This window comes from Nyctibius grandis, chromosome 2, assembly GCF_013368605.1.
Source record: "Nyctibius grandis isolate bNycGra1 chromosome 2, bNycGra1.pri, whole genome shotgun sequence".
Taxonomy (NCBI): Eukaryota; Metazoa; Chordata; class Aves; order Nyctibiiformes; family Nyctibiidae; genus Nyctibius; species Nyctibius grandis.
Window position 1 is genome coordinate 100,141,648 of NC_090659.1, and position 26,220 is coordinate 100,167,867.

The 26,220-nt window shown below is 37.2% G+C and overlaps 1 protein-coding gene across 2 annotated transcripts in view; it reads right to left on the reverse strand.

Annotated features, from left to right (window-relative positions):
- Positions 1-26,220, reverse strand: part of NBEA (neurobeachin) — a 560,398-nt gene that overhangs the window by 43,707 nt on the left and 490,471 nt on the right. For both annotated transcript variants that reach the window (XM_068419495.1, XM_068419505.1), the window contains 2 exons: positions 24,576-24,728; positions 14,320-14,487 (listed from right to left, as the gene is read on the reverse strand). In XM_068419495.1, the coding sequence (XP_068275596.1) occupies positions 14,320-14,487; positions 24,576-24,728 (321 nt within the window). The remainder of the gene's footprint in view (positions 1-14,319; positions 14,488-24,575; positions 24,729-26,220) is intronic.

Below are 26,220 nucleotides of genomic sequence, written 5' to 3' on the forward strand. Positions count from 1 at the left end.
ATGAAAAGTTATTTCAAGACTTTTCTAAAGCAGAGACAATTCTGTTAAATTTCCTTGAGTAAGAAATAGAAAATCCTCTGAACTTTTAAATTAAGCTTCTCTTCTGACTGGAACCAATACAGATTTTCAAAGTCTACAAAAGAGGAAGTAAAGGAATACAAAAAATTATATGAAAACTGTCATTAGCATCCCTTAGTTGGCAGTCACTAAAATTTACAGGCATTTTAAAAAAACACTGCTGCTGTCTGGGATGCTACAATTGTTCCCACATGTGAAAAGCAGTAAGTAACAGCCAGAAAGCCTGACGTTCCATTTGTGCTAGACTAAAAATTGACAGTAGTATTTTTCAAAACACCATCAACTGCATTTAAAAACCTGCTAAATTTTACAAGTCAAAAGTACCTAAAATAAAGTCTTTTTCATTTAGAAATGCCTAACTAGATTATATTATATAATATCTCAGTGAATTCACTAATGAAAGAAGTAATCCCAAAGGTCAAGACTAAAAAAATCCCAGAAAGCTCTGGGAAGGCTGCAAACATCATTTCTCTGCATTAACAACACTATCAAGAGCTCGCTGTTCCTATGGTAGTTCCTTCACTGCTTCTACAAGGCTCCCAAGGAATGCCTTCCTAACTCTTTCCCTCCCTCCTCCTCTGCGTCAAGAGCTCCAAGTGTCCGTTCTGTCCTTTTCCCCTCTTTGTTGTTCACCTGGCTTCTCATGCTCCCATTGCACCTTGGCCTCTCTCTCTCTCCCTCAAGAAGACAGGAGTTGTGTAAATGTCCATCTTCCCATGCAATTCCATTTCCCCTACTTCATCCCTCATTTTTATTTCTTTTCTTCAGACATGAAGAGAAGCTGCTCACTCTAACCTGTTCAATTAAACACTACAGCACATGCAGGGCTTTATTCTGGGCAAAAATTGAAGGTACTTTTGGTTTTCTTATTATTTAAAAAGAATTAAAAAAAAAATTCAAACTTACACGTCACTGATCCATCGCCATTTATACTAAACAGAATGCTGAGCTGAAAGCAGAAGCTAGTTCTTCTGCGGCAATGAAGACAGTGGTATTATTATACCTTTATATTCCTACAATAATAAAACTCCAGATATTGTCCAGGAGTAGAAATGCTACGAAACAGAGGAGGTACTTGTGAAAAATCTCTTGTTACTTTTCCTCTCCGTTGAGGCAGAAGAAAGAAGAAACTTCTACTGTTCATGAAGATCTCCTGGGGAAAGAGACATGGAGCAATCCCTAGTCTGGTCAAAACAGCAAAACTGAGCATCTCTGTCCTTATTCCACAGCCTGGTCTGGAAAGCAGAAGTGGACAACCTGACCTCCACTCATAGCTCTCAACAGACCAATGTATCAAGCAAAAAAAGCCGTGACATCTTTGAGGAAACTGGAGGAGTGAGTATTTCTGAAGGACCCTTGACTTTCAAGCTGGGTGACCAAATGGCTCATGACTTCACAGAATAACAGAATGTTAGGGATTGGAAGGGACCTCGAAAGATCATCTAGTCCAATCCCCCTGCCGGAGCAGGATTACCTAGATCATATCACACAGGAACGCGTCCAGGCGCGTTTTGAATGTCTCCAGAGAAGGAGACTCCACAACCTCTCTGGGCAGCCTGTTCCAGTGTTCGGTCACCCTCACTGTAAAGAAGTTTTTCCTCATATTTATGTGGAACCTCCTGTGTTCCAGCTTGCACCCATTGCTCCTTGTCCTGTCAAGGGATGTCACTGAGAAGAGCCTGGCTCCATCCTCATGACACTTGCCCTTTCCATATTTATAAACATTAATGAGGTCACCCCTCAGTCTCCTCTTCTCTAAGCTAAAGAGACCCAGCTCCCTCAGCCTCTCCTCATAAGGGAGATGTTCCACTCCCTTAATCATCTTCGTGGCTCTGCGCTGGACTCTCTCTAGCAGTTCCCTGTCCTTCTTGAACTGAGGGGCCCAGAACTGGACACAATATTCCAGATGCGGCCTCACCAGGGCAGAGTAGAGGGGGAGGAGAACCTCTCTTGACCTGCTAACCACACTCCTTCTAATACACCCCAGGATGCCATTGGCCTTCTTGGCCACAAGGGCACACTGCTGGCTCATGGTCATCCTGCTGTCTGCTAGTCAGGAAAGGTTCACAGAAACAGAAAGAGCCTGGCTTTGCTGGTACCCACACAGCTGCCAGAATTAAAGGAAAAAATAACTGGGATGAGAATAAAATAAAGTATCCTAGACTTGTTAAGTGCTTTGGGGAGTAATTGGGAGTGGAGCCAAGGAAGTAGCATTGGGCTGCTTCCCATGGTTTTCAGGGAGGCTGTTGTCATCTGAATAGTGCACTGCCCCTTATACAGAGAAATTTTATTCCATGCTGTTAGAAGGGAAGATTTGTTGGGGACCACATTAGGTTTAATACTATTTATTAGCTCCCCTTGCCTTTGGGTTTGTTTAAGACACTGTATGTGTTTTCAGTTGTCATTTTTAGGAGCACAGAGGCCTTTAAGCATAGGCATCCTATCCATAAAAATGCAACAGTAATATCAGCAGGAGGTTTCCTTGAAACTTTGAAACTTCATCCACTCTCTTCTAATTAATTTTTTTTTTCTTTATGACTAAGAGCTTTAACAGTGCATGCTTACAGCTGGTTTTAACTATGCTTTTTATTTTAAAAGATAAATTGTGAGCTTTAAAATTTCACAGTTAAACTTTTTAAAATCAACAATAAATGCATGTAAAGTTTCTGCATGAAACGTTTATTTTGGGATGGAAAGGTTTTTTAAAGAACAAAAATTCTTAAATTTCCCTTATATCTTTCATTATTTTTCTGTCCATCAACAAAAAAAGGGACAAATTAATATCCCTTTTTTACTAACAATGTCTCAAGTTATTTCCTTGCTCTTCTTCCACTTCAATTACATTTCCCTCCTCAATGCTGTTTTCTTTCTATCTTACGAAATGCTCATATGTTTGCATTGTGGTCTGTAAAACTACTACACCTTTATACATTTTGTGTAACATTCTGACAAAATTGGCAATATATGAAATAAAAAAGAGAACGTGGATATTTAGGACAGTATTTAATTTCTGTGACTTGGTGTAAATTACATGTAAATTACATGCAACTGGATTTCGTTGTCAAAAGTGTAGTAACCTATGACTCTGGATAGGATCTATACATGGTAGGTGCTCAGGACATCTACTGACCACATTTTTTCAACCTGTTGACTTTAGCCTATGCAAGTCAGCAAAGGACCAATCCCTCAGACAGAGGGGCTTAAACAATGAAGAGCTCCAAAGAACTAAACTGACTGTCTTGAAAAATTTCCACCCATAATGCAGCAATATTAAAAAATAATTTCTCCATTAACCATTAATTTGTCTAAGATTTAAAACTTATAAAGATAATCCTGAATTAAAACAAAAAAGATGCAATGACTTATGATGGAAGTTAACGTAATCACAGAATCACACAGAATCACAGAATCAACCAGGTTGGAAGAGACCTCAGGGATCATCGAGTCCAACCGTTGCCCTTACACCACCCTGTCAACTAGACCATGGCACTAAGTGCCATGTCCAGTCTTTTCATACGAGCACAGGCTAATGCAGTTACTGACAAAGTAGTTGGGTTCATGATATGCTTACAGCTATCATCATAACAGAACATAGCAGAACAAAAGATACAGATGAAAAAGCCCCAATTTTTCTATCTGCCCATAGTATACATTCTTCCTAACAATGCATTTTTACAGTGTTTGCCCATTCTAGTTCGAAATGACCCATTTAATGAGGCTTCTACAATTTCTCTTATGAGATTTGTACAGTCAAATTACAGCCTATAGACCTTAGGAAACTTCTTCTGCCATTAAGCCTGAACTTTCCTGTCTGAATATGATCCTGTAACTGCTAGTTAATCTGGCATCAGACCAAGTAATATCCCTATCTCACTTGGCATGAGCAACTCTGCATATTCCTACCTTTCTGCTACATGTTCCCTTTCACTCTGTTATTTTCTGTCAAACTCTTGAAATCCTGTTCATAAATCAGTCTTCTCTGTCCTCTCATCACTAGGATGCTCTTCTCTGAACTCTCTCAAATCTTTCCAGTAAGTCAGCATAGAGAATAACACACCATGTTCACAGGGAAGTTCAATCAAAACATGAGAGAAAGGGGGTCTATTAGCAACTGTTCGTATCCCATGGCAATTTGGCCAGTAGTTGACAAGAATACAGATGATCATAAATAGGTAGTCTTTTGAACTACTGGGACACTGACATCTTTAGATGATGTAAATAAATGAAGGATCAAGTCTAGAGAATATCATTGTAGTGGAAAATAAATGTTATTAATAGCTAAACTAATGAGTAACCTTTACTGCCAGAAAGATAACTTACACATGTAAAAAGCCATTACACAGAACATACACATCGTATTTATTTCTACTTATTTTACAATTAAGAACATCCCCTGTAGGAAAATACAGAAGAGAATGAGGAAAACAGAGAAGCAGACAACAGAACAGGGCCTTCTGAAAGCTTGCAGTAATAAAAGAGAAAAGGGTACTTAATCACTAAAGAATGCATTTTAGCGGTGACTATTTTTCTTCTGGTTTAATATTGAAACAAAGCATGATCACATTTTTTAATGCTTGGAATGCAGAACAGACTCAGTAAACAGAAGTGTCTAGCATGTGTATTTTGTTCTTCCTTTATAAATATAAAACTATACAAAAATTAAAAGTGTGACTTCATGTTCTACTTCTGCTTTGTCAAAAAAAAATAGCAAAACTCATGAGTAAAATCTTTCCTTGTTAATGGAATAAAATGCATTAAGTTAAGAAAGTGGTCATATAATATTAGTTTTTTCTTTTTTGTCTCAAATTTGTGAAAAAAATGCAAGGAAGATATTACTTTTTACCTTACAAATAATTACTGTAGGTATACTGAACAAAAAGTAAATGCTGGCTTTTCTTGTTGCTTTCAGTCTCATCTTTCTATCAAAATCCTCTGCCTTGTTCCCACCTTAGAAGATGCTCTGAGATTTTCAAAGCACATACTCTTTACTACAAATTGTGGTTATGATGAGGCTCCAACCATCTGCCAGCCTTCAATTTATCCACTGCAGGACACAAGAACTAACTCAGAGAACAGGCAAACCTTCAAAATTAACAGCTGAAGAAGGACTGATAGGGAAGTAGGTAAAACATACATACTGAAAGGTGTCGCACAGAGTATTCATGAAGCTTCAGTGTATATTAGAATTTCAGTTTTGGAAACAGGTTATACTGTTACATTTAAAATAAATGTTCTCAGTTATTTTCAGGGTTTAGATTATAAAGAAATAATTATTATGTTTGGATTATTTCCCAGAACTCATTCTTCAAAGCTTCACTTCATTCTTGACATAAATTGAAAACAATAATATAGATATACTGTACACAGGCTTCAAAATGGCATTAAAGAGGTACATTATCAATATGTTTAAAACATTTAGAAAGCTCAGCTTCGCATCTTTCTAAGTGAATTACTAGATACTTAGACTGAGTAATATCTGTTCCAATAAACTGCTGTGTGTGAAATGTTTTGAATAATAGTTAATTTATGCTGAGGTAATGACAGCGTAATATAACTGAAATCTGTGCTAATAGGAAAAAGAAGCCCCTTCCAGCTATTTCTGTTACAATCAACCGTGGTAATTTTCACCCTATCTCTCTGTCTCTCTGTCTCTCACATAAAATATTACTTTAAGTGTATGTTAAAATGCTTATTGCTAGTTTTAAAAATCAATAATTGGTACCTGACATCCATATGGAGAAAAACAAAATAACTAGACAATAAAGGAGAAATTTTCATGTACAAGACCTATATTTTATATATTTCTGCAATAAAAGAGAGAAAATGCAGTTAATGATGTTCTTTTTATATCAGCAAAACATTAAACTCAGTTTGGGTAAGACTCCAGGATATTCTGACAAAAATGTCTAAGAAATTTATAACATATAAGAGAACTGGCCAAACAATTTATTCCAAATAATACTCAAAGTAGATTGAGACATTTTCTGGTCTATGAGTTATTCACAAACTCACCCTAGTATTCCTTTGATGAATGAATTATCTGAAATATTTATCAAAGAGGTTGGTTGAAGTTTCATCATCTAAACAAGTTATCGGCAGTTCTTCAGTGTGGATGCTCGGCGTATGGTTGGTGATGTATGTTGAGTGGCAGTGCTTAGCTCTGCCTGGATGCTGAGCTTTTTAGTCACAAGTACAATGGATAATAAACAAATCCCAGACCTTCTATTGTGCCATTTTGGACCCAAACCCAAAAATTGTATGCCACAAATTGTTTTACTTCCAGGAACTGTGTATTTTCTTGACTATGAAAAGATTCTGAATTCCCACAAACATACAACAGCATGATCCAGGAATGGTCAGGAACTCAGATCAGCACAGACTCACTAAAATACTGACTACCTGATAATCTCTAACACATTCATTAATGGGAGGTATCATGATCAATCATGAATACAGCTTATTCTGGATGTCATCTCTAGCATGTGGAGGAAAAGAAGATTATCAGCAGTAGTCAATGTGGATTCACCAAGGGCAAATCATGCTTGACCAATCTGATGGCCTTCTGTGATGGCATGACTGGCTGAGTAGATGAGGGGACAGTAGTGGATGTTGTCTACCTTGACTTCAGCAAAGCTTTTGACATTGTCTCCCACAACATCCTCATAGGTAAGCTCAGGAAGTGTGGATTAGATGAGTGGACAATGAGGTGGATTGAGAACAGGCTGAACGGCAGAGCTCAGAGAGTTGTGATCAGAAGCGCAGAGTCTAGTTGGAGGCCTGTAGCTAGTGGTGTTTCCCAGGGGTCAGTACTGGGTCCAGTCCTGTTTAACTTATTCATCAATGACCTGGACGTAGGGACTGAGTGTACACTCAGCAAGTTCGCTGATGACACAAAACTGGGAGGAGTGGCCGATACACCAGAAGGCTGTGCTGCCGTTCAGTGAGACCTGGACAGGCTAGAGAGTTGGGTGGAGAGGAACCTAATGAAATTCAACAAAGGCAAGTATAGGGTCCTGCACCTACGGAGGAATAATCCCATGCACCAGTACAGGCTGGGGGTTGACCTGCTGGAAAGCAGCTCTGTAGAGAGGGACCTGGGAGTCCTGGTGGACAACAAGTTCACCATGAGCCAAAAATGTGCCCTTGGGGCCAGGAAGGCCAATGGTATCCTGGGGTGCATTAGGAAGAGTGTGGCCAGCAGCTCGAGGGAGGTTATCCTCCCCCTCTACACTGTCCTGGTGAGGCCACACTTGGAGTACTGTGTCCGGTTCTGGGCCCCCCAGTTCAAGAAAGATAAGGAACTACTGGAGAGAGTCCAGCAGAGGGCTACAAAGATGATCAGAGGACTGGAGCATCTCCCTTATGAGGAAAAGCTGAGGGAGCTGGGTCTGTTTAGCCTGGAGAAGAGAAGACTGAGGGGGGATCTTATCAACACTTACAAATACCTTAAGGGCAGGTGTCAAGAGGATGTGGCCAGACTCTCCTCAGAAGTGCCCAGTGACAGGACAAGAGGCAATGGGCACAAACTGAAACATGGGAAGTTCCATCTCAATATAAGGAAAAACTTCTTTACTTTGAGGGTGACGGAGCACTGGAACAGGCTGCCCAGGGAGGTTGTGGACTCTCCTTCTCTGGAGATATTCAAAACCTGCCTGGATGTGACCCTGTGCAAAATGCTCTAGGGGAACTTGCTTGTACTAGATGATCTCCAGAGATCCCTTCCAACCCTAACCATTCTGTGATTCTGTGATTCTGTGAATCTAACTGTAGATAATTGTTTTAAGCAATGGTAGAAGGATATTTTTAATTTGGAATCCTATGGATCTGATTACAATTTCTGGCTCCTTGTCATAAATGGCTTGTGATACCTAGGGTAGGTGATCCCCAAAAGTTCTTTCATAGTAAAACTGGATGCATAGCTAAAATGTTTCAGTTATTCTGCAGCAAACACCTTCTGAAAGCCCTTTCCCCTGAATGAGAAACAAGTAAAAGAGCACACATCAATTTCAAAATAAAAGCCTATACTTTGGGTAGTTACTGTGTGGTAACTGACCTGATGCAATTTACACTAATCCTTTACTGAATATTCCGATTTTAGGTGTCTCCTCCTGTATTCATTGTCTTCTACAGGAATCTTTACCTACAGAAATAAATATATTACCCTCAAAAATCCCCGTGTTTTTCTTATTGATCTACAGGGAGTTATCGTAACAAAGTGACAGCAAGTAAAAAAATCTTCCTTTCCCACTTACAGAAGAGGATACTGAGCTCTGAAACTCACTGGAAAGACATAAAAATTATTATACCTACAGATGCTCCCAGAGTGAAATGTAAAACTTCATTTAGTTTTCTGTTGATAATCTCTTCACGCACACAGAACAGACTCACAGCAAACAAAAATATAAAATAATCAAAGTGTTTTTCCTAAAAACGGAGTAAAAATTTTGGAAAAAAAAATAGCTTGTTTTGTATGTCTGGGAAGCAGAGTATTTGGGAGTGAAGGAGATGTAGCCTTCTCTACAAAAATCAACAGGATGCAAGTACACATTTCTCAGAGAACAACAGAGCCCTTAGCATATAAGAAAATAACTTCCACTTTGATGATGGCTTTTACTTAAATGACTGTTCTTGCTATACAGATTCCTTCAATTAACTTTGAAAGAAGTGGATAGTGATACTACTTGCAGCTTCCTACTTATATCGCCACTGTCCATATTCATGCCTAAGCAGGACTGCTCCTATAAAGGAAGCGAAGACCATCCCTTGTATGGAGGCAATTAAGCACAACCGAACATGTAAATGGCCAGTGCTGTGGGTACAATTCAATCAAGCAGATCCATAGGGGTGGTTTTGACATTCTTGTCACATCAAAGAAACAGCACACAGAAGAAAAAGATCTAACAAGTTAAAAAAGAAATCAGAATAAATAAGAATAATTCCGAGCGAAAGAACAAGCACATGGTTGCAAGAGCTGGAGTTACCTTGAAAGGATTATACAGTGATATTAGAATAGCGTGTTAATTTTTTCCTCATAAATTTGCCAGGTTCAGCCACCAGGGTAAGGCTAGCATTCCAGCTCCCTTTGTTAAAAATATATCTATCTTGCTGAGTCTTGACAGCCCTATCATGTCAGCCCTCTGTAGTAGCAAAGAGTGTTTTAGCAAGGAGGGGGAAAAAAAGCAAAGGAGAAAAAAAAAGAAGTGAAAACTGATGTGATCTACTCTGCTTCCTGTGGGCATATTTCACTATAGCAGATCCAGAGGGATGCTTTGTTATTCCTGTCAGATCAAAGAAAGAGATAACAGAAGAAAATATAAGAGGAAAAATAAAACCCTGAAATGAGGGTAATTGAAAAGCACTGCAAGACTACCGCATCATTATGACTTTTCAAATTATTTAAATATGCTAAATATCAAGTCACCACCAAAGAAATAAATATTGCATAGGCCGTATGCTCTGTTATCTGCCAGCAAAACTGTCCTACTAGGATTAGTTTCCAGGCGCAGCACCTGCTTGTCAAACACTAGCAATTTTAATCATTTTTCAATTTGCGAGTATGCTCAGGTATTTTGACAGGTGGCTGCTTGGAACAAATATCTGAGCCCAGTAGCTTCACACTGCCTTGCTTTCCTACGCACTTGCAATTCCTGTCAGACTGGAGGGACGCAAGTGTTTGGTTAAGATGCAGCAGTTGGACGAAAGTCACCGTACTACGCTGCTAAGCTGTATTTGCAACTCACATCCAACACAAGGATGACACAAAGTCAGCCTAAAGTCTAGCGCAAATCAATAGCTGTGTAATATATGTTTCACTTATTTTTTTCAAAACATTTCTAATCACAAACAAGCTGAACGTCTGAAAAAAAGTAAATCAAAATCTGGCTATGATTTTAACAAATAAACAGAAAACTTGAAATAGTACTTTTCTGCGTGCTAGGTGTTCTTTCAGTACTACATGTGATTAATCTATCAATCATGCACTAACTGAACATGTCCACTTAATTATTTTGTATTTAACTTACAAAGTAGTACTGAAAATAATTTTAGCTCTTCTGTTGTATTTTCTAATGACTAGTATAACTATACGGTTCCCTTTCAGCCACAACACTTTGCATCACGCAAAAACAAGTTCCTAACTTGAAAAAAACACAACTCTTGATTTTTGAGTGTCCAGATTTCCAGGTGTTTGGGAAAAATGAGGCTCCTTAAATCTACAGACATTCTGGGAAAAAACAGGGGAGGAACTATATTTTCCTAAAGAAGTGAACCAATAACATCAAAGCACCATAAATGAACTACATTTCCGATATTATTCTTTATACATCAGCATTCTCAGCATCAATCCCCTGAAGTCAGCCAAATCTGTCCAGTGGAAAGGATTTGGATTATGATGTAAACTAACAGTAAAGACAATTCCAAATAACATCTAGTGTCCAATATAACTACTGTTTTCATATTAAAAAGAGATGCAGGCTTTGTACCAAGGATGTTCTGTCATGTTTCTCCACAGGAGAAGACTGTCATGGTAAAGTTCATTATCAATTACTGCTTTACAAGTACAAGATGAGTTAAGCTGTCATAATTTTCTCAGCCAGTGATCCTGTGCTGTCAAAGAATGTCAATTTTTAATCTGACAAAAGGAAGAAAATTATCTGTTATTCTGACCTCTAATTTCTTGACGTTTTAATGCTGTAATTGCTGTGGTTAGTGCTGCAGCCATGATTTCACCTGTCAAGTAAGAATGAATCAATATCCGTAAGCTGTTCTTCAAGATTTAGCTTTCACCTCACTGCTTTTACTTTAAAATAGGAAAAATTTACAAATAGAATACAAAAGGTTGCAATAAAAAAACCCGACCAAAATAATAATCTGGGGCCTGAAAAATGTTTATTTTGTTACACATTTTTTCTCCTTCTTATTACAACATGACAACAATTTTGCAATGTGCAGAATAAGAGAGACCATTAGAACTAACAGAACTGAAGAATTTCCCAATTTCTAATCATAAAAGATCTAAACAACAAAATTCAATTTTATACATTCTGTGGAGTATTTAAGTCAGGACTTTCATGTTGCCCTCATCACTGCTTGAAATAAATTACAGTGATCAAGTATTTTTTGGTGGTATCAGAAAATTACAAAGTTGTTTGAAAAATCAAAATTGGTATGCTTAAATGAAATCAGTATATTTACCCATCCACTGCAGATCTTAAGTTGCCAAAGAGTCATTACAGGGGCAGACATGATTTCATAGACTTTAGTAATCAAAAACTTAATGCTATCCCAGCGTTCTGGTATCACCCATTGTGAATTTGAAAAATAGAAAACAAAGCAAGCAAGCCAGAAGGAGAGTCTTCTACTAAATAGGCCCAAAAGGAACAAAAGCACAGGATGGCCATTTTTCCAGTGTTAAACAGTAGAGAGTTCTTAGTAGGCTCCCCCATGCATGGGAGAATGGCAGGAATGAGTTATCCGACCATCGAATAAATTTTTGCTCCAGCCAGATGGCTACTGAAGTGACTCCTTTACTATTCTTCACAGAAAGCTAAGAACAACATATTCTTCAGTGGTTAAGTGAGGTGCTCAAGCTGAGGGTGAAAGTGAAAGGCCAAGGTATGGCATGAACAGCTCACAGGGATATGCCTTTTTAAATTATGTCTTTCAATCAGTTCAGACCTAAATGGGAGGGGGGTTTATTTGGAGTCTTATGTCACTGGACAGGGTTTGCTGGGACTCAGCTCAATATGAAATTAGTTACAGCCACAGTCTGAGGAGGCTACCACCACATTTGAGCCCATCGGTCTGATAACGGCTGCTGCCGACAAGGTTGCATTGATTGGCTTATTTCACAGGTGTTTATTGAGAACATTCACTGTCTTCAGTGAAACAAAAATGCTTCAGTTTATTCGGAAAATGAACATCAAGAGCATTTGGATACTGAGATACGCGTTTTCCTGGATAACTGCAAAGCTCAATTAATTTTAAATTGCAGTGTTTCTAAGACACTACCACCTAACATACTAAACAATTGTTATCACTATTTTTAAAGGTGCTAGTGTTCCTATCCTTGCATTTCAGTATCTACAAGTGGGATTCAGAGGCTTTTCAAAGTTCGTTTATCTTCTAATTTATTTTCTGGAATATCTAGTAAAAGCCAGAACAAAGTAAAAAAAAAAAGTCCACAAAACAATTTATATAGAACATATATACTTGTAACAGAAACATGACATCCAAATACCAAATCTACTAGATCATCAAGATGTCAAATGCTTTATTATTGGCCAGAGAATGTCTGCTAGCTTCATAAACAGAGCTCAGGGAAAAAGAACGTGGCTCTAAATCTGCCTATATTTACACGTGTGTTGTAATTGCTGATAAAAAATGAACAAAAAGTAGTTTTTAACCTTTTTATGACTAACCACAAATCACCAATGTCTGAGATCTCTTCAAGGAGAAAGCATACTATTTTTAAATGCCGCATACAACTTTATGTATCTATATATAACAAAAGTTAGGAGGATTCATTTTCTTCCAGACATGTTGCCTTCTCATTGCTAACAATGAATTTTACTTGCTAATCTAACTTGTGGCAGTGAAGACAAAGTTTTGCTTTTAGAAATTTACACTGCGTAGATAGCCTAAGAAGAGGTTTATATGCGATTGACAGGGCATGGGTTAGATGTACAACTCAGTGAACAAAAACATCTCCATGAGTTTCTTGAAATTTCTGATAACAAGTTATGCATGTAAGTGGAGCCACAGGAGAGCTGAAGAGTCTTATCATGTCATAAGATGTTAAATAAGGTGCACAGACAGACAGATAGACCTCAATCCTACAAGCTGCCCCGTGGGAGCAGACCCTTAAAGTCAAGACATAGGAGTCTGCCCATGTAAATCAGGACCTTAAGCCATGCAAATCCCTTGTATTCATGATGCATGACACCTGTTTTATACTTTAAAAAGCATTGCTCCTTCACATCTCCAGTTTTGTACCTTACTGGCTCTTCTTGTGCTCAAAGTTTTAAATCCAGAAAACAATTATGTAGATGCTAATATTAAATATTTGTGGCAGGGGGATCAATGCAATTCTGGTCATTCTTAAAACTAAGCAAATACTAACTGTTTACAAAATACAAGCTTCGCAGTGCATGGTGTGAAAATCCAGCTCTAGGAAGCTGGTCTGAATGGTTTTTTTGGTTCTACTCCTCAAAAAGCACCAAATGTAAAAGATGAAACAACGCACTATTAAAAAACAACATGCCAAACCCCAATACTTAGCTGAATATGAACGCTTTCCAGAATCTATTTCTTTCTGAAATCTGTAGATTTCTGTTTCCAGGATTGGAAAAGAAACAAACAAAAAACCCATGGCCTGGCAATGTATAAATTATTACTGTTTTGCATACAGCAGATGGTAGCTATCTGGGGGAATGGAAGATTGTGCGTACAGATTCATCACAGCGGTACTCATCTAGCAGCTGTTGCTTCTTCACACTTTTCACCAAATTTCAATTGTTTTAGCCAATAAATGGATGATATTAGAAAGTGATCATTCAAATTAATAGTCTTACTGAAAACAAGTACAGTCACTTGAAGGAAATGTATCAGGATAGCTAGTACATTTTTTTTTTTAAATTTACTGATAAATTTGAAACGCTCACTCGTATATACGTACACGTGTATCTATTTCACTCATACATATATATAAACATAAAAACTTGTATACATAACAAATAGCAAACATTTTCTACTTTGGTAACAGTTTGATCGTACTTTAAGCGATTAACACAAAAGTAATCTGAATAATTGCTACTGTCCATCTAGCAAATATATTCTTTTTCAGATACATAATCTCACCAACATTATCTGACTGAAAAGGTTAGATTTTTTTCTCTATGACTATGATGAAGGGGGTTTTTTCAGCTTTTGAGTTCTACTAAGTGAACTTAATAAAAGTAAATTATAAAAAGTAGCAGAACATATAGTACAGAATATATATTTCATTATAATTCCCCATATCATAACTGACCATTAAATATATTAGTAACTTCAAGCAAAGAAAATACTTTGGGTCATCTGTTTTATTGCTAGTTTATTAATACTTGCTTCAGAAGTCACCTAGGGCCTAAGTTCTGAATCAAGTCACACACAACAATTTTCTTGAACAGTGAAAGATGAAAAAAGTACCATTTCTTGTGAGCTGACAGCAGTTTTTAGAATGAAATGATAGTAAACACCTACCTCCCTGAGGACAGGATCAGTGATACTGTCCAGGTTCACAGAGCCTTCATATGTTAGGTAGTGGAAAACGTTGAGTGCACGTACTGCTTCTGGTCCTCGTTGCTTGTAGCCAAATATAAGGTCAATCCACTGATGAAGTTGACATGATACAAACTCACTTTCCAGGGCCTGTATGTGAAATTCAGAGTTAGGAAGTAAATTCCATCTTGCAATTTCATGCTTAAATTATGTCCTACCTTCTCCTGTTAACTGAGGAAACATAATGGGTATCATCACATTTCCTGTTCATGCTTATTCGATATATTTGAAATCCTTCAAACATTTAAAAAAAAGAACCAATTATATTGGAAGAGAAACTAACAAGATATTCTTCTTTCCTTCAGCTTTATATCAAGCTAATATTCTTCTCAGCTACTGGGCTCCTCCTAGCTGCAAGGGTTTTAATTACTAATTTTTGAGCTTGTCAAATAAGTTAGGTAATATGTCAAGAAAACCTGATGAAAATGGGAAAAAAATTTCAAAACCCCAATCTTCCAACTCATTTTCCAACTAGTTTTAATCAGTCTTAAATCTAAAATGGAAACTTGAGGATTAAAAAGCTGTATTGGCAAAATGAGATTCTACACTCAATGTGTGAGTTGTGACTGATTTCTCAAAGGGAAAAGCATTTTTCACACTCATTTTTGACATTAGGTTGATTCACCAAAGAAAATACAGGCCACAACTAGCTAGTTTAAAAATATGTTCAAGGATTGCTATCCTTTTGCTCAGCATATGGAAAGAGATTAATTCTAGATGGAGGAAATGATGACAGTGTTACCGCTGAGCCTGAGCCAACCAATATGTCTTTATCAGACATGATTGGCATTCTTAGTAGATACCATTGCCTGAAGTGGAGCTTTTGAAAGCTGAAGGCATGACACAGTTTCTCCTTACCCCTCTACAAGACTACTTGTCTTAGTTTCCCATGAGCCCATACCTGGATACACAAATAGTTCCCCTATAAAGACTCATTGTGTATTTAAGATGGCATCCTGGCACACTCATTCCTTCTTTCCTAATGCCACCTTCACAGAAGGACTGTGATAAACAGGAACTGATTCATGGATCATTGACAAAGTTTTTATACATGTCCTTGCCCAAACTACATCACAGTCCTGCTTTTGTACGGTGTCATATACCTGGTTCCCTTCGATCAGAACAAGTGCAGTTCAGTTCTCAGATCTGGGAACTGATTAGTTTGTTAGAAAAAAAATATTTATAGAATCACAGAAAGGCTGGGATTGGAAGGGACCTCTGGAGGTCATCTGGTCCAACCCACCTGCTCAAGTATTACCACTTGGCCCAGGACCGTATTCAGACGGCTTTTAAGTATCGCCAAGGATGGAGCCTCCACAACCTCTCTGGGCAACTTGTGCCAGTGCTCAGTTAGCCTCACAGTAAGTTTCCTCATGTTCAGAGGGAACCTCCTGCGTTTCAGTTTGTGCCCACTGTCTCTGGTCCTGTTACTGGGCACCACTGAAAAGAGTCTGGCTCGCTCACAAAAAAACCCCACCATCCTTAATACAATTTATTATGTAAACATCTATGTCAAGCTTACCAGTACTCACTGCATACACGCAGAGCTCACAGCAACCCTCTATAATACATCACCTAATATATTTAATTCTCAAAGATCATGGCTTTTTTTTTCCCCTGAGAAATCCTAATTTCTCCATTGTTTCTAGCACAGTGCCACTACTCAGCAGAGACACTTTCCAGCTAGGACAGGGTTTCATGTTTGCCCCAGGAAAGTTCAAATTTTACAGGCAAATAAACTCAGGAAAAAATATGTTTTCTTTTTATTCATTTACATCAAAAGGAGGCTGCTTCAGAAATAATCATTGAACATTGTAGTACTGTGCCATGCACTGCCCACCAGCAGCAGCCCCCTGCCCACCACCCCACATGCAGGAATAGCCACAGACGGGGCAAGTCCCATAGGGCTGGCTCCCTGGGTAACCACGCAATCGTTCCTCAGGCATTCTCCCAGTAATGCTCCACAGGGAAGAGGAACTCTCTGTGCTGTAGTGGAAAACTGGACCTTTTTCTGTCAAAACCAGTGACCGTTATTTCTGAGGAAAATGGATGGGAAGGATCAGGCTTAATAGCTGACATATAGCTCAGTTTTCAAGGGCTTAAGTTCAGCATACTATAAGAAGCTATAAAGAAATGTTGCAGAGAACCATATAAAAATCTGTTGTTTCCTTTTCATCATATGCAAATTGTGAGTAATATTATTTAAATACTATTAATACTACTTAATACTAAATACTATTAAAGTAATACTATTTGTTTCAAAGCATGTCTCCCAATAAATAATTAAGAAATGCCAGATCCTTAATTATATTGTATTGTGTGCATGCAACATGATATAGTCAACAACTACATCATCCCACATAATCTTTTCCATAGGACTTTTACCTCATTTAGCATGCAGGATGTTAGCATTCAAGGATAAAATTAAGCATGCCACAGCAACCATAAATAAAGCATTTCCTAGTTTTTAAATACTCAATTTTTAATGTTCTTTTGTATGTAATAAAACTTAAAATATTATTTAAGCCTGTTTTCTTTCAGCATCCATCTCCAACCAACTTACAGCAAGAAGCCTAACTGTTCTCTTCCTCCTCCAAACTCTGCATATTTATAAGTTTCTTTTGCATCTGTATCTATTATTTATTTACTAAAAAGTAATTAACAAAAAAACCTGTTAGGCATTTGCTTTGGTCAAAAATAGCTTTGTTATTTCTAGAACACGGGGAACATTTCAGGAAAATGGCAAAACTTTTGACTATTTAAAAGTGGGACAGTAAATTTGAAAAAATAAATGTTTGGGTCAAATGAGCATATTTCACCCACTATCTCCTCTCACATCCTCTCCTTGGTGTTAGGAGAGTTGAATGCCTAAGTTATGTTTCCCTGAGGCAGTTTCTACTTGCATGACCAGCCCTTACTCAGGAGCTTGTCATTCCAGAGGAGGTCTTATTGACCCTGGCAGGTTTGAAGAACTTCTGTTTCACATGGGTGAATGGTTCTTTAATGGCTTATTAAATAAATGAGCTACTTTTTAACAGCAGCATGCCATGTTTTCTGTCTCCAATTCTTTAAGCAGATTTATTGTACTATGTTTATAGGTCTAATGGTTCTTTAAAGGTCTGTATGCTGAAATGCATGAAACACAAGATTTGGGGAAATTTGTAAGGAGTGAATTTAATTATTTTGAACTATAAATTTAAGAACTCTCCAGACATTTGGAAGTCAGAAGAATTGCTGTCAGGGATGCAAGGATGTTAGTGGTGGCAAGAGGACTAACAACGCAGTGCCTGCCAGGCACTTTGTGGTGGAAGTCTGGTGTGGTGGGGGGATTTGGGGCAGAGACCAGAGTGGAAGGTATAGAGAGAAGCCAGAGGTCTGAAGGAGAGTGACTCTGCATGGGCCTTAGCACTGCACAGTCTACAGCTGCAGGCTGTGATGGGTGCTGTGCAATGCTCATGTCTCCCCATTGGGGTGTTGTGTGGGGTATGGAACTGGGCATGAACAATAGGCAGGGTGCAGTCAAGAACGGGCTACCAAAAGGCTGCAAAGTCCTACCTAATCCTCGGTGGGGACAAGGCTCCTGATCTGTGCTTTATAACCTGGATTCATCTCAGTCAGGAGAAAGCTTCTGACGTCAGGTCTGACCTGGTTTGCTGGAGTTTCTCCCAAGTACTTCTGCAACGCTAGTCATGTGATACTTGCAGAATCCTCTCCCTAATTTGCTCTAATGCACAGGTTGCTCCCCCTCCACGCAAGTGCCTCCTGAAAATTTATGAGCTGTTCACTGTCAACAGTATACGGTTTGGTTTCTCAAGAATATGCAATGCTCAGTAGGGAACAGGGTGAGGGAATTTTCTGCGTGAAAAATAATTTGTAGGTACAGTAGGAACAACATACAGAAAAAGATAAGAATAATATCCTTAAAATAGGCTAGTGATGGCCCTAAGGAAGAGCGTTTTCATCAACATTTTGCCTTTCAAGCATTTTGGGGGCTTTCATTTTTTGAGCATATTTTCAATATGAAATATAAGTAAACAAAATTTTTTTAGAAAATCAATAATAATTATTACTTATAGAATTATATATTATTTATGGGTTTTCAAGATTCTTACTGTTAAACAGAAATGACTAATAGCCATCTTGTTTTCTGTTTCATTAAAATATACAATTATATGCATGCACTCTCAAATTAAACTTGTTTGAACCACTGTCATTAGGGCTTCATTTTGAAATAGGAGCATTCCAGTCAGTATTTTTTCATGGGTTTTGTCCTGAGGAGGGAGTCTCTCACGTTACTGTTTTCAATGGAGCGACTTTTATTGCTAATAGTTAAACCATAAGCATTATGTTTAGTGGGCGAAAGAAAAACATTTTGAAGTAAAGGTACTGTGGGTTTTGTGTGTTTGCAGGCAAGTGCATGCACACATGTTCCACAGGCTGAAAATCAGACCTGTAGCTGTTGTAAAATATAAATAGGTACTAGTAAGTTTATGTTTACGCATAACCTAAATAAAGTTAATATTAGCCAAGTTACTGCTTGGTGGGATCAAGTACTACAGCTCTTTTCAGACCTTAGTGCAGTATGAGCACTGCACACTTTCCTCTCTATTCATCCTAATTTGATGTTAAAATTTTTTTTTAGAGATTCTAATAGGAGGCATTGGTTTCTAGTTTAATGCACACCATGTGTTGTGTAAAGTATCAAGAGCTCTGGATTTATAAAATATGCTATTCCAATCTCTTTCTAACACAACATTTTGTGTTACCTGGGTATTTTGTGTCACCAGAGAAGAGGAAAGCTCTGATGCTGCCCCTTGTCAGGACCACAGCTGCACCTGCCCCTCCTGTTTCTGCAGGTCCTGCCTTGTTTCCCTCCCCTCCAAAGCTATGTGTTGTCTGTCTCTCAAAGAACTCTCTTCAGTATATTTAAAATATTTTCTTAAAACTACTCTGAGGCACTTTGGTTTTGTAGGTCTGCTCAATAACAGACCATCAGCTGTTTCAGCCTGTGAGCTGGGCTTTTCTTCTCTCTCCTTACATTCATGCTCCTCTGCAGCCATCGAATACACAGATTCTCAGCATCTAATATTTCTCTGTCTCCTTTACTATTTCTTGTATGACTATCAGAGTAAACTCTTTGACTCTTGCTGTTAAATGAAACAGGCAATGCTGATATCTGAAATTAGTTTTGTTTGTTTAAACAAAGTAATATTTTAATAAAAGTGAAATGGAAATGCATTCTACAGATTTGGGTTATTGAGGGATGTCTGCACAGAAACTGATCCTTTACGTGAGTGCCTTCAAGATGTAAGTAAGATTCTTCAGTGATATATAAAGTTTAAAAAAAGAAAATCACTGCCATTTCCAAATTAGATTGAAACCCCTGTTTGCTGAATGAGCTTTAATTGCACTGAGAACAAACCTTAGCACTACACAAAAAAAAAATGAAAGCTACTACTGAGGAAGTAATATCAAATCTTATCTACTGCTTACCTGGTAAAAAAAGAATGCCAACTGCTCCTGAATGGTGAGCAGAAATGATAAATCTTCCAGATCCTCATAGCACAGAGATTTCATAATAGATGTTTCTAATGACTATTCAAGAAGCTTTTTAATTATGAAATACTATGCATGCTTCTGAATAGCCAGGGAACTGTACAAAAATGTAATTGGCAGCAGAAGAACACAAATAAATCATTTCAAAGACAGAAAGAAAATTCAATCTTAGTAACAGTTATGTAATAGGAACAAAATATGTATAACAAAAACAGGACACCATTTAGGCTCTTAAAAATATAATTTATAGTGAATGCATTTTACTCAGCGCTGTAATTTTTAATTTAATATGTGCATAAGCCATAATAAAAATATCATTATAATTAAGTTTGAATTACACAATCTTGCATCTTTTGTTTCAAAACTAAAGAATGCTTATTATAAAAGCTCTGCTTCAGTGTTTCACAGTGCTGTTCCCTGCCTTGATTTAACATGCTTGACTTACTGACTGAATCTGTTCTCTTTCTGGCTCTCAGGACTGCTCTAAGTCTGTGGGGATTGAGAGGCTGAGTAGGACTACAGATGCACATCTGTGGAAGGTTTTATGCATGGGATTTTTTTCCTGGTAAACTGGGAGATTATGATTGATGAGCCCAGCATTAGGGTAATGTTATCAGGGACACTTTCTGCCTCTGTCCTTTGTGCCATCGCCGAGGTCAGACCATAATCATGTTAGCATTGAACATAGTGCTTTATTAATGTTTCATGAGTAACTCCGTAGCAATCTAGCTTTGTATAGATAAATAAAACTGCTACAACAATCCCTGATGTATACACTGAGTGCTTTAGAAGCTACTGTAATAGGTCTTAAAAATAACTTGACTGAATGTCTTTTCCAGTGTTTATAAGAAGTCTAATTTTCACAATTTTAAAGGACTCTCTTTTGATGGAAAACCATTTCCACCTCCATTTCTCTGTTTAGTTAGAAGTGTAAAACACCCAACTGAACAATAAAATAAAACCCCAGAACCCTGCCTGTCTTTTATTAATTTGCACAGAATTTTAGTAAAGCTTGTTAACCAATTGGTTAAATTACATTGATTTATGTCACTGTGCCTCTGTGATGTTTTCTAGTCTGTTCTCTACTTGCCTTGGTAAGTCTCAGGATGAAATGCTGAAACTCTTGCTGTTATTTAAAGAAAAAGTTTACATTCATAAATGTGCATATAGGCTGTGTATAAGGGTTTGCATTTACTCCCACATGAAAAAATCACATTACATATGCTTGCAGCAAGCAACAAATATGTATGAACAGAAGAAAATATTGTCAGCTAGGGAAAAAACAAGATCCCACTGTATGTTACGCAGTATCACACAGGATCCTTTCCACTGAAATGAAATGACTACTGCTGATTTCATTAGACAAGGGATCAGGATAACACTTACTTGAAATATTCCTCAATTTTCTGTGGCTTTCCTGTAAACATGTTCTCTATTTGCTTTGCTAAGTTGCTGCAGAAATTCCAGACTTGCACAAGCTTGCTGTGTTTTACACGTCAGCACCACACCCAGCCTATTTTTTTTCTTGAGATAGATTCTTGTATAACAGCCAAAGCTTGGCCTGGGGATGACCTAGCTGAATAATACATCTGCTGGCCGCTTCAAAACATGGAATCAGACATTAGGTAGGGAATGTCAAACTTTCCAATCCCTTTATATTTGTTCCTTACTTTGACTAGTCTAGTTCTAGTGACCAAAAAAAGGGCATACTGGCCGTTTGCTCTATGTGCTAATAAAACCCTAGGCAAGGAAGTTTTTCTGAAAAATTATTACACATTTTACCTTTGAAAATATAATTCCATTACTTCTTACTACACAAACTATCTGCATTTTCATGAAAGCGATTATCCTGCTTTAGCTAGTTGCTACTTTATAATAAGCTTTATAAAAAAGTATGCATATATCATTCTCTTTAAACATCCTAAAGTTATTCCCTTTGTTTCTATCCTCTGAACTCCATCCAAATGTGAATACTTCTGTAATCTAGTTGCCCAGAAGTGAATTCAATATTCCAGGTGCAGTCTCAAAAGGACCATAGACAGGTACAACTGTTTACATCCTCTGTGATGCAATGATTCTCCATAGATGGCATCAAAATACACTTATTCTTAGTGAATATAGAATTACAGAGTTTTATCTAATCTAATTGCTGCTCATTGTCATCCTTCCCTCGCTACTGCTCTATTTTTGGTGCTATTTTTGTTTCCAGACTTCTGCTTCCTATTGAATATCTTTAATTCTTTCCTCCCAAGGTGATTTTCAGTGTATTTTCTGCATCTATTTCAAACAAATCTATATCTCTTCTGTTTTCTAGGCAATTCCCAACTTTATTATCATTTCTGAACTTCATCAGACTGTTCACTAGAAGATAACATGTATCTGTGTAGAACTGAATTCTAACTACTGATCATGCTCTTGCTAAAAGTAGATGCTGGGAGGAATAAAGGCCATGCAGAAAATGCCTCCAGGAAAAACTGTGTAATGGGATGATGCTCGCATCTGTGGGGACAGGGGTTGAAGATAGTATAGGAAGGGTATGATACCTCAGTGAGATCATTTCAGATTTTAAAAATCTGTGAAGTACTCAATTACTTGAAGCCTGTAATTCTAATACTACTCTAATTATAACATCAGTTTGTCTGTATTGTGGCAGTCTGAGCGTACTTACACTCGTATGGAATCAGTCATTAGTGCTATTACAGCTTAGTATTTAAAAATATTTCTAGCTCTTAACTACCAGCCTTGATTGAAAGTATAGTCAGTCCTGAAAGGGCATAAATGCTGTACTCTAAATTCATGTAAGCAGATGTTTTCTTCAACAGCCTTAAATATCCCAGTACAAAACTTCTCTGTAGAGAGCTCCTATGCTATTTTCTAAAAAAGCAGAAATTGCACCAGAGAAATCAAATAAACTAAAGCTAAAGCTTTTCTTCAAGTGATCTCTTATCACTTAGTGCCTTTTATACTCCTATTAATCATTCCATCTTTGTGGAAAGGATGGATGGAGAAACACAATTTGTGATCCAAGAAAGAACATTCTTTATAAGATTTCCCAAAGGGAGTCATTAATATGCTTCTCTCATTATATTCCCCAATAGGTGTCAGCTTGTTTATCCTTTTTCACTAAGGTATCACACTTCTGCTCTTACAGATGTCAAAACTAAACCCCTTGGTCAACTTTAGTGTGCTTACTCCTGGGCCCAGTTCCAGTTTAGCCACAACCACAATCCAAAAAGAGGCCTCTGTGCAGCAACATGGGCACTCCGGAGACACGTACCTGGGGTTGTGCAGCCCACACTTGAGAATGCTAATGGAAGGTAGCGATCCTTTCAATGCACCTCCTTCTTTGCTAGTAAAATTGCACTTGAACTAGCTTGAATTGTCACTAGCTGTGACAATTACTTGTTTTTAGAAAGAATGTTACAATATATGCAGCTATAAGAGAAATCAGCCAAGAAAAGGAAGGAAAATGTTGTTCAGCTTCTTCCTGCCAACAAAGGACTATTCCCCAGAACACATTTCATATGCTTTATGTAGTGCATTTCATAATATGTCTCAAGTGATGAGGTTGCCATTACTTCCTTAGAAGACTGCTGTATATATGTCAAACCATTTACTCTTCTAAATGAAAGACACTTCTAAATCATATACATCTAGGAATAGGTTTGTTTTCATAATATTCTTCTGTTCTTTGGAACTTCAATGGTTCCTTTTTCTATCAACTCTTGAAGAACAACTTTCTTTAAATAGACAGTTCTTGAAATTAAATTGCCAAATTGATTAGAAAAAACCCAACAGAGCTAGACTTACAATGCTACCACAAAAGCACTATGGCAAATAATGCACAAGCTGAATAGTTCTGCAACTGTATGGAAACCCACAGCTTATTGAAAGTACAGTCCTGACTCTATAAGCAAGACAAGCAATAAGTATTTTAAGGAAGATCCATTTCCAGAACAGAACCATAAACTGAACTATTGCTGGCCAAAACATTGGAATATACCGCATTTTTCCTAAAAATTACTAGAAGCATATGTACATACTAACTCTATCATTAATAAAATCATTATCTATCAAATTAAAGCAAAAATACACAACATAGATAAATGTTTTTCATGCTTAAATTCTGCAGGCTTCTTGCTGATATACATCAGAGCAGTTCTTTTGCAAAATTTCTTCAGAGACTGCAGTTGTTGGCTTATGTTCACATTTCTACACTTCCAGTTCGTCTCTGATGAATAGGAAGTGCATAGCTTTAGTTGAGTAAGGAATATAACATATATTGCAAGATACCAGCATTTATAATAACCTTTTATTTTTTGATGTAGAAGGTGGTAAGAGGAGCATACATATTTTTCTGGCTATCCTGTATTGTCCAGCTCATGCCCACCTGATGCTTTCTCATGAGAGAGTAAATAACTGAATTTCATTTTCCATGATTTGGGCCATGGAAGGAAAACCCATTGTAAAATTAAGGGTTCTGTCAAGAAAGGCAGAATGCAAATTTTCCTTCACTTTTTATTTTACTTCTCTAAATCTAGTTCTAAAGAGATTAAAACCAGCATGAGGTTAGCTTGTTAAAACACAACTCCTTACTTAGGCTAAACTAAAATGCAGCTTACCATTCTGTTGATACGGACAAAGTCTTCAGGCTTCTTGGCCCATGGAGGGAGATCAACATCATTCACAACAACTTCATCTTCTCTGATTCCGAGATTATAGCCATTACTGTTGACAAACATCTCTGGTAGGTAGTAAAACTCTGGAATTAACTCCTAGCAAGGAGAAAACACACAATGAGACTTTACATTTATACAGAGATGCTAAATGGTGCTGCCAGAATCAGGCTCTGTTGTAGTACCCATTAAAAAATTCCTGTTTTTGTTAAAGTTCCTGTGCACTTGTTTAAGGAATGTTATAATCTGTTTTCTTATATGTATGGTCAAACAGATCTTTCATAATGAAATAGTCTTTGTTTTTCCCATATCTGTTTTTATGAAAAGCACAACTTTGGAAAAGCAGTGCATATCAATAAAGGAGACCTCTTCAGAATAACAGGTACAAGAAACTGTATGCTAAGCCTTCAATACCATAAGTATGTTGGATTTTTTAATCACTATTTAACTAAACTACTTAAAAGGGGGAAAAAGTTGCTGATATAACACTGTCTTGATTTTACTTTCTCTATATTCTTTAATTGTATAAGAAAAGGTGGCAATTTGATTACCTATATATGGAAAAAGAATTCAAGGTGAATTAATTTTTCTACTGTAAGAAAAATTCGAAAATACATGGAGAGAAAAATGTCAGTACAACAAAAATACATGCTATTTAAACTCTGAAAGATCAATAACTGAGAAGCAAAGATCATCTGAAGTGTATTAATACATTATAGATAAGTTAGGGTGTGAAGTTTTTCCCAGTTTCCAGGATAGCTAAATAAAAATTCATTTTGACATAATAAATATCGCCATTTTTTACTGTCTATTATTTTAGCAGTAAGTATTGAACTGCAATAACAAAAAAGCTTTAAAGCCCACTATCTCTTTTCTAATATCCAGATATGGGTTAAATTCACTAAAGTACATTTTAAAAGCATTATGGCATTCAGTTGTGTAACATGATCAAAACTGATGACACAGCACCTGAAACCTGAGTCTCTTTGTGATCTTTTCAAAGGCTGCAGACATGCGAAGCGTAAAAAAAAAAATCGCTGCAGACACAAACTTATCTAATTAAATCTGATCTGCAACTCCATAGAGAATAGAGCAGCTAAAGCATAGATGGTCCTTTCAAATTTATTCATTAAAAACAAAATTATGTCACATTTTAAGTATGTTTAGGGATGCAATTTACTGGCTTCTTTACATTATTTCTAATATACTACAAACAGTCTGAATTCAGATTAGACTAAAATGCAATGCCAATCAATATGTAACCAGTGCAAAACACTAACCAAGTGAGACATGCCTGAATTTGAATAGCTCATTATGAAATGAGCCACAATTTCAAAAAGCCAAAAAAAATTTTTACATGCAGTAAATAACAAAACAGAAGCTAGAGCAAAGCCAAACTAAAAGCAATCCTGAATATCATATAAGGTTAAAAGAAACAAGATTATTCTACTGACAATCTTAAGTTTGATTAGATACCTCTAATCTACTCAGAGTATTTATAAAAGCAAACTTCTCCCCTTTCCCCTAAACAAGATTCGCCAACTCTCAGGTTCCCGAGGAAGCCCTTTGGTTTTCTCTAATGGAGCCCAAA